General features: G+C 39.4%; 1 protein-coding gene across 1 annotated transcript in view; it reads right to left on the bottom strand.

Moving 5' to 3' along the window:
* snrnp200 (small nuclear ribonucleoprotein 200 (U5)) overlaps positions 1-12,745 on the bottom strand; it is a 21,221-nt gene that overhangs the window by 5,838 nt on the left and 2,638 nt on the right. The window contains exons 4-34 of the mRNA XM_016533983.1: positions 12,094-12,286; positions 11,963-12,018; positions 11,781-11,876; positions 11,280-11,432; positions 11,094-11,193; positions 10,832-10,968; positions 10,642-10,719; positions 10,356-10,529; positions 9,598-9,735; positions 9,266-9,421; positions 8,391-8,561; positions 8,115-8,308; positions 7,881-8,004; positions 7,501-7,650; positions 6,800-6,910; positions 6,575-6,706; positions 6,298-6,486; positions 5,772-5,969; positions 5,407-5,559; positions 5,232-5,312; positions 5,065-5,148; positions 4,840-4,946; positions 4,168-4,286; positions 3,908-4,062; positions 3,550-3,739; positions 3,215-3,385; positions 2,971-3,131; positions 2,632-2,859; positions 2,339-2,530; positions 2,052-2,230; positions 1,802-1,953 (exon numbers count right to left, since the gene is read on the bottom strand). Coding sequence (XP_016389469.1) covers positions 1,802-1,953; positions 2,052-2,230; positions 2,339-2,530; positions 2,632-2,859; positions 2,971-3,131; positions 3,215-3,385; positions 3,550-3,739; positions 3,908-4,062; positions 4,168-4,286; positions 4,840-4,946; positions 5,065-5,148; positions 5,232-5,312; positions 5,407-5,559; positions 5,772-5,969; positions 6,298-6,486; positions 6,575-6,706; positions 6,800-6,910; positions 7,501-7,650; positions 7,881-8,004; positions 8,115-8,308; positions 8,391-8,561; positions 9,266-9,421; positions 9,598-9,735; positions 10,356-10,529; positions 10,642-10,719; positions 10,832-10,968; positions 11,094-11,193; positions 11,280-11,432; positions 11,781-11,876; positions 11,963-12,018; positions 12,094-12,286 — 4,522 coding nt within the window. The remainder of the gene's footprint in view (positions 1-1,801; positions 1,954-2,051; positions 2,231-2,338; positions 2,531-2,631; positions 2,860-2,970; positions 3,132-3,214; positions 3,386-3,549; positions 3,740-3,907; positions 4,063-4,167; positions 4,287-4,839; positions 4,947-5,064; positions 5,149-5,231; positions 5,313-5,406; positions 5,560-5,771; positions 5,970-6,297; positions 6,487-6,574; positions 6,707-6,799; positions 6,911-7,500; positions 7,651-7,880; positions 8,005-8,114; positions 8,309-8,390; positions 8,562-9,265; positions 9,422-9,597; positions 9,736-10,355; positions 10,530-10,641; positions 10,720-10,831; positions 10,969-11,093; positions 11,194-11,279; positions 11,433-11,780; positions 11,877-11,962; positions 12,019-12,093; positions 12,287-12,745) is intronic.

Raw genomic sequence — 12,745 nt, forward strand, 5'->3', positions numbered from 1 at the left:
CTGAAGTGGCATTTAGATGTGTTTACACACTGTTTAATGCAGAACATGAATGCATTTAACCTGCAGTTACAAATGCATAAATAATGTTTTGATATATTAAACAAAACGTTGCACACTGATATTTTAAATGATTTAAAAAAATGAAAAGATACTTTAAATGTGAAATTAAAACCACCAGTAGGTGGCAGCAAGTCACTGGTAATAAGTGAGTCATTGCGATTTAACCAAATCATTTAAACGCTTGATTCATTCAGGAACGAAACACCGTCATGTTGCTCAAAGACGCAAAACAGCGCTGTGGCTTTGTTTGGAATTATTTTTGTTGGAGAAATAGAGCAAAAACAGGCAATATGGTATATAAAAACTAGTTTATTGAACTGTTGTAAAAAATCAACATCACATTTGTATATGGTAATTTTTGGAGAAAAAAAGGCACTCTTCGTGTGAAATTGATTTAACTATATGAAGTGGTATATATAAATATACACATTTTCTGCCCCCATGTCTTGAATTTGTGATCATTCTGAATGTATTTTAATAGACTGAATCATGCAGTGAAAGAGCGCACTGTAAATGCGCACGCACACTAGACTTCGCGTGCATCTGTGCACTCTGTAGGTGTTTTGAATGTTTTTTTGCGTCGTGAGAATATTCAGCAAAATAGCTCACTTGTCATATCATGTTATGAATAAACTAAACATTTTGAATTTTTACCTCAGTGTGTTTCTTCTGAGCTTATGTGTGCTGTTACGCTCATTTGTTCTGAAGTCTCTCACAAAGAGACAAACAGAGTGAGCCTCAACAGCGTGACCTTGACACCAGAAATACATCATCCATAATCAATCGTTTACATTGAATGTAGGCTAATAAAATTAGAAGAATCATTCTCGCGTTTTGATACTTCGCTGGTTATTTTTTTGTCACGTTTTAATCAGGCTATTTGTCTGGTCAGGCAAGTAAAAAAAAAAACAATTTAAACTAGCTAGAAGGCTGATCAGCTGTAGCTCGACCTACATTATTATTATTATTATTGAGAACATTAAGAAGGTAGTTCGGCCTATACAGCCTATGAGCTCAACCTGTATTCTGCTACTGCAATTCTCTCTGATGACGCAGTAACCGTTACCGCGGGGAAGAAAAAATCTTCGGTCTGTCCAATGATTTTAAACAGTCATTAGGTCCGTCAGACGGAAGATTTAGCGGTAATGTGACCAAAAATATTTAAGACCCATCGAATCCGAATTTAAGACATTTTAAGACATTTTAAGGACCCACGGACACTCTGTACATATGATATTAGCATTCCTGGGTCCCTTTGAACCTGGTGGAATGTAAGCTTAGAAACAGTTATAACTTATGTATTTTTGAACTAAAACCATACTTTATGTGATTAATAACTTCATTAATGAGTGAACGAGCAAACATTTTCAATTTTGAATGTTTTGTTATTACTATGTTATTACTGCATCTACCCCATTTAAAAAAAAAATTAAATTTCAAATTATACATGAACTACAGCAAAGCAGGGTGATGTAAGAAAATATTTTATCAATATCCATTATATTTTTTTTCAATATATAATTCATCACTATATGAAATTATGAACAAATAATCTGAGAATTACCATTATTAACTCCACTGATTTAAATTCCGTTGAACTTGTAACTCAAAGCTGCTCAAAAACAGCCCAAATTTATGAAACCTATATATTCATTTTCTAACAAAACAACATCAGTATTACTCTGGAAGGTTTTCAAACAAATTATACTTGTTTTACAAAACATTGTTTTATGCGTCTTACCAGAAGTGAAGAGATGCTCCACAATCCTGCGCTCTGTAGGTGAAAGGCCCTCGTGAAGGTACCCCACCCCATTAGAGAGGGTCTCCTTCAGTGTAACATCAGAGAGTTTTTCCATGAATGGAGCCAGATCCTTCTCAGTTGAGTGTAGGAACCTGCAGGAATAAAAATAAGGATAGAGGTCAGATGCTTAATGTCACTCAGTATAAAAAGCTAGTGTCTAATATATGCGATACAGATCTTCTCCAAGCACCTTTGTGGGACCACGTCTGCAGCACAGAAGGTGAGGATATCAATAGCAGTGAGACGAGTCTGACGTCTTGATGGCACAAAGACCAGCACTGGCTTCGATGGGGAATGTTTCATTATGGCGTGATACACTGGTTTAGCCATGGACAGCAGACGAGTCTGTGTGTGACTCACGTTAAAGCCCTGAGGAGTGGGGAAAAGTAGTGAGGTGGATTAAATGAAACTTGTAAATGTAACAAGTCAGGATTGTGCCTAAACATGAAATTAAGTTACAAAGAGCTTCAGACCAACCTGAATGTGAAGCTCAAGAGGAACCGGCCTGACATTGGGGTGGAAGTTGAAGGTGGCTGTAGTGCTGCAGCCAAGCCAGTGGGCCACATCTTTAGCATTAGACAGAGAGGAGCTGAGGGCCACGATACGGATGGGCCGCTCAATCTGAGAGGAGATGTACCTCATCCTGGAGCAAATCACCTCCAACACAGGCTACAAGAGACAGAAAATTAGAAATAAACCGAAACAAATGATCTCTGGTGATTTAACAGCTAATAATCATTGTTTAGAAACCAGAATAAACAAACACTTACTCCATTGTCACCTCCAATGAGATGAATCTCATCTACAATGAAGAGACTAACGTTCTGCACGTTCTTCCTCTGTTTCCAGCGGCGGGACAGGATGTCCCACTTGTCTGGGGTGCTGACGATGATGTCACCTTTACCCAGCAGCTTGAGGTCAGTGCTCGTCTCACCAGTGAGCAGGACAACCTTCTTATTCAAAGTCTCCTGGAACTTCTGGTACCAGTCAATAAAGACCTGCACAAAAAATAATGTCTCAATCATGACATTTAACTTTAAATTTCTTGAGGTTTACATAAACGTTTACATTAAGACAATTTCCATAAAGGCAGATATTTATGGACTTACCTGTTCAGCCAGAGCCTCCATGGGTGTGATGTAGACACAGCGGCCCTCTGAGTTGTGTAGGAGCATCCTAAGAATGGCAAACTCAGCACATATGGTCTTCCCGCTGCCGGTGGGGGCGCCAACAAAGACATTATCATCGCTGTTGTACACTGCATTGAACACTGAGGAAAACAAGAATAGTTTACATTTACAAGTCTCAGTCCAATATATAGTGTGCTGTGGATGGTCTATAAAAGGCAGGTACCTTGGGTCTGGATTGGGTTGAAAAAGGGAAAGTTCTGGTAGAGGTTCTCGAAGGCTGCGTTTCTCAGAGCGGACACGGGCAATGGCTGCAGGTCCAGCAGCTCAGTTGGAGGAGGATATTTCTCAGGCAGGATCAGGTGACGGAATGAAACAGGCAGTTGCGTCTCACATGCTTGGAAAAAGAGAGAGAAAAAAATCTTCATAATTCCCCAATACCTCTAATACTTCATTATCCTTACAGATTTTGGTCACTACATCAACGCCATACTGAATTAGTATTTTAAATATTCAATACGGTTTAGTAATACATCCTGCAGTATTAAGTTGCAAACTTACACAGCCAACGGTCTGAAGCTATGCGAATGAAGTACTGTGGTGGCAGCGGCTCAAACACGGGCACAAAGAAAGTCACAAGATGCTCATCCTGAGCATACTTGGCCTTCAGGAGGAAGAACTCATGATGAAGAACGACCTCACTGTCCACATCCTCTACTAAGATCCAGAACGCCTCAGATGAGCAGTGTATCTGAAAGAAGCAGACATTTATTTGCTAGCTCAATGTCAAAATACTGGGAAAAAAAAACATTAAAATGTTGTATAAAATTAAATATTCATTTATTTGAAATTATTTATTCTTGTAATAATAAAACTCATTATTATTATTAGTCATTTACTGATCTTTTTTAAGACTGACCTTGTCATCCCACTGGAAATCTGGAGTGATGGTGAGCTCCACTTTCAGAGTGGAGCGTGTGATGGGCTGCAGATGAACTGCCAGGTCCAGCTTTGGGAACTGATGGACGTACTTATGAATGGTCTTCCCCATCTTTGGCATGCGGATCAACTCACCTGAAAGAGTGATCATGAGACAATTACATAAAATGCCACTTTTATAGACACTGGCACATAAAGACAATACTTGACTTGCACAATGTATTCATAACCACTATTCACCAATTTCATTGTGGTTCAGATCATAGAGGCGCTCGAAGGGAAAGTTCTTCTTCTCAATCTTTTTGATGACCTCCTCTGGAAGCTTGCGGAACTGACGCAAGGGAGACATCGACTGCCACCTTGAAGGAAAAAAGCCAACAGCATGAACATCACATTGGATAATAAATAGGGATGTAACGATTCACTCAACTCACGATTCGATTCACGATTTTGATTTCACGATTCGATTTTTTTTACAAAATGAGGTTTAAGACAAATTATAAATAAATATGTCCTTTTATTATTGCTTAAATATCTGCATGAAACACACAGCAGACGAGTATGAGACGCAGATTCACTCTCTGCCAGCAGGTGGCGCTTAAAGCGTTTCCTTGGTTTCCGCTGTAATCAAAGCAGTGCTGCACTTACGAACTTTAATATGCATTTTACAGAGGCAAGATGAAAAGAAAAAATACCATCTAAACTTTTCTAAAGACAGCAAGTTCCCCTCAGACATGCATTCATATAAACTCCTACCCCTAAATGAATCGCAATTTGTTTAGCATCTCAACCGATTTGAATCGTCACATATTTTAATCGATTTTCAACCGGCTCGCAGTTAATCGTTACATCCCTAATAATAAATAATACATTGTACAAGTGGCAAAAACCAGCAGCATCATGACAGCTTACATCCTTTTGTCGATCATCTTACAAAGGTTCAAAGTCTTGTCGGTGAGTTGGGCCCAGCCTCTGCTCAGGACAATCTCAAAGATGGCCCTCATCAGTCTGCCAGCACTCTGTAGAATCAAACAGAACATGAATACAGAAAATGTATGCATATTCTCTGATTTTGAAGAGATTCAACTAAAGGTTGCTCAATTAGTGCTTTACATAAGATAGGATGATGTCACTGACCTGCGTCACATAGACCATGTCAGCCATGAGAGCAAAGCCCTCCAGTTTGAGCTGAGAGATATATGCCTGCAGCAGCACATTAATCTGAGAAACAGATATAACACTCAATTTAAGAGAGACAATCATAAGACTGCATATCTGTATTTGACATTATAAAATGCATTTACCTTTGCACTGGGTTCTTCAATGCTTTCCTTCACTGGAATAGGGACTCTCTCAAGCAGTTTCTGAAGCTCCAGTTTTTCTTCCTGTCAATCAGAACATTACAACCATGTAGCTTAGATCCTGACGGCAGAGTTTTGTTCCAATGTTTCAGCTGGTTTAATTAGATAAGGCACATACCTCTCTGACGGTGATGTTTCTGAACTCAGAGGAGAGCGAGAACACCCTGAAGAGCTCGATCTCACTCAGTGTAGGCTTCAGCAGCTGGTTGTATGTCATTATGGACTCGTGGGTGATGTAGAAATGACTGGCAATGCGGCCCAGGTCTGTCACCTACAACAGAACAAATTAAATATCATTTAAACAACATCTGTTGCTGTCATTTAAAAGTTAATCAATGCGTTCAGGCAGCCATGCTGAAATCCCATTACGCTGGGTTGGGTATTTCAAGCCGGTACAATCTCAGAATTGATTGTGCATATAAATAATCTAGACATTCCCAGAGCTGCTTAGAAAAGTAGGTTAATATGGCAAACTGTGTGTACCTGAAAGCAGCCAGATCTCTTGTCATATTTGACCAAGTTGTTCTTCTCCAAGACGGTGGCTGCTGTGTGCACTAGGTCCATCCTTCGTTGCTCTAGCAGGGGGTCACTGCTGCGGTCGTCATGGGAGACGCCATATAGAGTGGGGTTCCGCAACAACCGAACATAAAGGTATGTGTAACCCAGCCAATTTACAGCATCCTGAAAACAGTAACAAAACAGAGCAACAGATGCTTACAGAGGAATACTAATAATAGGCATGTGCAATACTATAAATATATATAAAATTATAATATAAAAGTTCTTTGTAATTTTGAAAAAATTAAATGGTCTTCATTACATTTTAAATTCATTTCACAATATAATATATTTTGTATTTTAGAAACATGTCCCTCACATAATTACACTTTTTAACCTAAATTAACCTAAACTTGCAAAAGTTCATAATGGTTTACTAATAAAAATATTAAAGCTAAAAAACAAAAAAATAGCTGACTAATTAACTTTTGCAAATACATTTATACTTCACCTTGGCATTCTGCACATTGCCCAACACTATCTCAGCATTGAGCATGTCGGGTAGTTTGGCCACCATCTGGCTCTCGATGGGCAGCTGCTGATTGAGCAGGGACAGGTAATACTGCAGCTCTCCATGGGAAGTGATCAGAATACCTTCTCCCTTAGAGTCATACTGTGGCCTGCCAGCACGACCCAGCATCTGCATCACAAAGGTTGAGTGAGAGTCAAGTCATTACTTGTGGTCCATTTAACTCACAGTACAAAATAGGTGTAGAAATACTACTGACCTGTAGGATATCCAAGGCTCCCAGCTCTGTCCATCTGCCTTTCTCTGGACTGTACACCTGTGTGCCTTTGATGATGACAGTGTGCGCTGGCAAGTTCACACCCCAGGCCAGAGTGGCTGTAGACACCAATACCTACAAAACACACATTCACGGTTCAATGCTCTCCGTTTCAGAACAAGAAATAATCAAAAACGTTCTTGACATTGCTGAATGTTACAAACTAACCTGAATGTGACGGTCAGCAAACAGATCCTCTACCAACGTTCTGTCCACTCTGGTCATTCCAGCATGGTGAATAGCAAAACCATATGGCAATAGATCCTTCAGCTCCAGGTTCTCTCAACAAAGAAAACAAATGGTAAACAAAATCAGTATACAATAAATGTGTGTCCAGACCATGAAGCTGGGGCCATTTAATAATACTAATTTCAGAGAAAAAAAAAAAAACCTACAAAATAAATTTGGTGAAATGTTGGACATAATCACAGCTCGAACAATGGTGTAGGTTTGGGTTGGGATTAAATGTTTATTAAACAATAGCAGACAAGGGGAATCTTTGAAACTGGCTTGAAATTATTGCCATTATTTCTGTAATTAATTTATTACTAATTATTTCATAATAAAATAATGTATTAATTATTTAAATTATAGTTAATTATAATTTATTTTTGCAGTCATAAAATCGCTACAATTTATACATTTATATTACAAGTTATAATTTATGCAATTATAATTAATTTAGACTATAATAGTTTATTGTCATATTCTGTTTAGTAAGATGATACATAAGCCAAAATGTTTAAAAAACGTATGCATATTTCTTTGAGGAATGAAATTTTCAGATTCTATGTAGGTCTTGTTTTAAGTGTACATCAGTTTGAGGTTGTATCTGATGTGCAGCACTTTTGTGTTAGTTGTGAGCTAACCTTGCACTGCTCGGCTTCAGTCCTCAGGACCTCAGTGGAGGCCGAACCCTCTCTCAGGAACAACCCCAGTGTGTCCTTCTCCAAACACATGTCCCTGATCACACGTGCCGTCTTTCCGGTCTCCTTTCTCGAGTGCACAAACACCAACACCTAGGAAAAAGGAAAATAAATGATCAGGAAACAGAAGGGTGACTGAAAAAATGGTAGGATACATTTGATAAAGAACTAGTTAGTTACACTAGTCAACATTTGAAGTGGATCAAAACCTTTCATCAAAGTTGTCCTAAAACCAAAATGCACTCTTGTCTTAGGACAACTTTGATGAACCTTTTTGATCCACTTCAAATATTGACTACTGTAGTTATTGTGTTCAGCTTCACCTGATTCTTTCCAGCATGTTCCATGATCTTCTCATAGACAATCTCATTCATAATCTGGAAGCGCTTGATAGCCTTCTTCTCTGTAATTCCTACATAAGTTTGCTCCAGAGGCACGGGCCGGAAACTAAAAAAGAAAAACATCCAACATACATATTTTATTTGACCAAAAACGTATTTAATGTTATCCACATATTGTTGCAGAACACTATTTCACCACAGCAGTCCATTTCTCACCTGTTGTCAAAATAGAAGAGTCCCTTGGATGGATCCACACGAAGGCAGGTTGCCACATCCTCATAGTTGGGCAGTGTGGCACTGAGGCCGATGAGCCTCACGTCTTCCTGTGTCAGCTCCACATTGCGGATGGTTCGAGCAATCAAGGACTCCAGAACTGGGCCACGGTCATCATGCAGCAAGTGGATCTCATCCTATATGACAGAACATGTTAAATTGGAAAAACATGAAAGAAAAACTTTTAAAAAGGGAATCTGAGTATTCTAGATTACTTACAATAATGATAAGGCGCACAAGCTGCGTATATGTGCGTTCTCCTCCTTTCCGGGTGATGATGTCCCATTTCTCTGGGGTGCACACGATAATTTGGGTGGCGTTTATTTCCTCTTTACACAGCTGATGGTCTCCAGTCAGCTCAGAAACAGTGATGCCATAACTAGCCAAGCGCTGCAGACAGAGCAACAAATGTTTTAGAGACAATACTTTCACAATTTTAAACAAGTATAAATTAGGCTTGCTGCGATAGACGGTGATACCGTTGTTAAGCCGCAACACCGGTTACGTCACTTGCACACCGCGGCACCGACCCCCACAATCATTTTGACAACTAAAATCATTTAGTTCAGTAAAAGAACAGACACTACAATTAAAAACTGAACGCGGCTGCTCAATGCAGCGTGCCGAACGACAGTCACATCACAGATCAGATTTCATTTATCCAGTGAGGAGAGTGAGTCGAGCTGACTGACAAGAAGAGTGGGGTGATACAGACAAGACGATGGCAGATGATTTAGTTTCGAAACGAAATGCAGGTTCAAAAAGTATTCAAAAAGTATTTTGAATTTTGAAAAGCCTGTTGACTTTTGCCTTTTATCTAAGACGTTATTTGCCGCTATTTGAAAGTGAAAGTAAAATGCGCACGCCGCTTTTGCAAGCTATTTAAAAGCGAGGAAAAGAGGAAACGCCCCTGCCCCTGCCCCCACAGTGATACCGGTATTATCGTTGTTGTTACACGTTGATTAACTGGTGGGAAAATTTCCTCACCGTCACAACCCTATATGTAAATGTTAAATGTAATTCTATTTATAGCTACTCATTTGAAGGATACTAAATTACAGGAAATGATGGGGGAAAGCATAATGCAGTCTTACCTTGCCAAAGCTGCCCACCATCTCCTGTACTAGTGAGCGCATGGGAGCGATGTAGATGATTTTAAAATCATCAACATTGATGGTGCCATCCATGTTGATATGCTTTCCAATCTCTCTGAGCATTGCCATGAGAGCAACATTCGTTTTGCCAGCACCCTACAGGTCAAAGGAAAAGATGGAAAACAAAAGTCTGAGTCTCCTTTAGGGTAAAAATCTTAAAGTTAATTCAAGTTAAGGTCTATGGTGCATCATATTTGGCACATTGTGATTTTAATGGAGATGTTCATTTTTAGCCAGCGCCTGGACAGTTGTGCCTTTATCGGCAGACTAACCGTTGGAGCGCAAACCAGCAGGTTTTCATCTGTCTCCAATGTGGTTTTGAAGAGTTTACTCTGTATGCGATTCAAGGTTTTCAATCCTTCGAATCCAGCTTGGGCATATTTGGGCAGCTTCTCAATAGCCACCAATGTCTGAGAGAGAAAATGAGAGAATCCTTGTGAGACACTAGTGAAATTACATAGATGCAATAAACCAGTAATTCATAATACATTGCTATTTGCACTAGTTTTCAAATGTTTGGGATCACTGAAAAAAATATATTTTGAAAGAAATTAACACTTATTCAGCAAATATGCATTAAATTGATCAAAAGTGACATTATATTATTTATAAAATATTCAAATAAATGCTGTTCTTTCTATTTACCAAAGAATCCTGAAAAATGAATCACGGTTTCCACAAAATACTAAGCAGTACAACTGTTTTAACATTGATAAGAAATGTTTCTTGAGCAGCAAATCAGCATATTAGAATGATTTCTGAAGGATCATGTGACATTCATGACTGCAGTAATGGCTGTTGAAAATTCAGCTTTGCCATCACAAGAATAAATTACTCAAATATATTAAAAAAGAAAATAGTATACCATTTTAACTGAAAGCAAGAGATTTTTCTCAAAAACATTAAAAATCTTACCAACCTCAAACTTTTGAACAGCTGTGTATTCTTGTGTGGTAATTTGATGTAATAACCAAACAACCAGAAACAAATAATAATTGAAGAAAATGCATCACAAAATAGAGGAAAATACCTCATCATCACCAAAGGTTTTGGGTTTGAGAGCGGGCACATGGACCTCCTCGTAACCCTTCCTCTGTTTGCGGAAGGAGCCGTCAGGCAGCTGACAACGCTTGTTGGCCATGAAGTGACTGCCCTGAGAGAAGGCCAGGTCTTCCAGATCTAGTAGTTGCCTCGAGGTCACAGCCTAGAGACAAAGAACACAGCAAAAATATAAGACAGTCACATGAACACTGGGGCGGTCAAATTAAAAAGTGCTTGAAGTAGTAGATGTAGCTTTAAAAAAAAAAGTCATTTACCTCTCCATGATCAATGTCCATAGACTCCAGATCATCCACACGAGACTTTCTTACTCTCTCCCGGCGAGATCGCTCCTCCTGCAAAGAAACAAAAAGATCATAAGCTCACAAAAGGTTATCCTTCTTTAAACAGGTAAAATCTCAAACTCTCTCAACTAAACCAACTAAATAAGGAGGGGGAGGTTCTGACCCTGATGATGTCCTCTTTCTCAGTCTCCTGCAGCTGGTAAAGAACTTTGGAAAGATCCTGATCAGCTTCCATTTTATTCATGATTTTCTCCTTCTCAGCCTCACTTTGGGCACTGGCCAACATGGTGCAGTACAGGACTGGATATGACAAGAAAAAAAGAACAATGCTTTTTAAAATCTTGTAAACCTTTAAACTGCTCACACTTCCAGTATTGGAAACATAATCTCAGAAATCACAGTCCTGACTATTGTGATCTACTTACTCATTCGCCTGTGCTGGCGGAGGACCTTAATGAAGTCAAATGTGTTGAAGCCCAAAAGCAGCACCAACTGGTTCTCACACTCTCGGTCATCACTGGCAGTCTAACCAAAGACAGGAATGAATCAGCCACACAGGAAGACATACACATACAAATCTCTCAGTCTCCAAGAATTTGAGAAATCCCTACCTTAAGGATTTCCAAGACCTCATCTGCTTTCTTCTGAGACACGATGGCATCATTGTAGAAGCGGCTGAGCTGTCGCTGAAGCCAGAAGGCATCAATGTCTCGGGGGTGAAGATCCTTCTTTTTGGTCATCATTACATCGCCTGTGTTGCCCAGCTAAAGAGACAAGAACATGTTAGGCTGGATTTTTGACTCTGTCAGTGGTTCTCAACCATTTTCAACTCCAAATCCCCCTTTTGTTGAAGACAATATTCTAAAACCCTCTTATGTAAGCTAATATGTCCCTATTGCACTTCAGCAGTAATAAAATAAACTCAAAATATGAGATCAGATTCATGATGTACATCTTAATAAAAAAATAAACTAAATACTAAATTAAAATGGATTAACTTTAAAAATAACTAAAACTACCCTGGAATTTGGCCCTAATAGGTCCCAGACTCCTGGTTGAGAACCAGTGCTCTATGACCAAGTGTGCAGAAACACGTGGGACATGTGACTTACATTAGCAGTCAGGGTGCTGCTTTCATCTGCCTCCTCTCCCTCGCTGTCATCAGAGCCTTCATCCCGAACCTCTCCGTACTGGTCCTCGTCGCCCTCCTACACATAAACAAATACATGCTGGTGTCACCTCAATAACTAAAAAAACCAATCAGAGCACCAACAACCAGCATGTAGAAGCTCACCTCTTCATCAGACTCAAACTGAACATTGACTCCATAGGTTTCATCAATGTTATCATCTGCAAAAGAGAAGAGAGGTGTGACCTAGCTGAACATCATGATGAGAAGACTCAGATTGGACCTAAATTATTTACCCATATTTTGAAGCTCTTTGTCTCCACCATAGTCAGAGATCTTCTTGCCCAGGTTGACTAGGACGTGGTAGCGTGTGTCGTCCGCAGGCCCCAGCAACTGCTCCACCTCCCTCCTCCTCTCTTTGTCTCTCATCTTGTCATTTTTCAGCACAGCCAACACCTCGTCTGCAGCTCCACAAAGGATATCCCTTGGCTTAAAGGATAGAAAAAGAGCAGCAATTTATGATGTGACACTTTAAAGGTGACATATTATGCCCCTTTTTACAATATGTAATATAAGGTTTTCTGAGCGCACATATCGGAAGCACATGGACAGAAAGCTGCTGTCACAAGCATGTGAGTACTAAACTAAGTTCTCATTCACACACAAGGACCTTATTATAGTACTTAACACCTGGAAAAGTCAGAGTTTCATGATATGTCACCTTTAACCTAATTTAATCCACTGTTTACATGCCTATAAACATTACCTCACATTTATCAGACAATGAATTGTTCTTTAACAGCGAACTGACAGAGAGAATGTTTTTGTGGATTCACAACGCCATAACATGTTGAAACAATGATAACCAGTGACAACATACAGCCCTCTACGAACACCTTGGCAATTGAATCGCCATTGGCTAGTAAATTTTTTTGTTTACTTGCCAGA

Source organism: Sinocyclocheilus rhinocerous, unplaced genomic scaffold (assembly GCF_001515625.1).
Source record: "Sinocyclocheilus rhinocerous isolate Xijiao unplaced genomic scaffold, SAMN03320098_v1.1 scaffold515, whole genome shotgun sequence".
NCBI lineage: Eukaryota > Metazoa > Chordata > Actinopteri > Cypriniformes > Cyprinidae > Sinocyclocheilus > Sinocyclocheilus rhinocerous.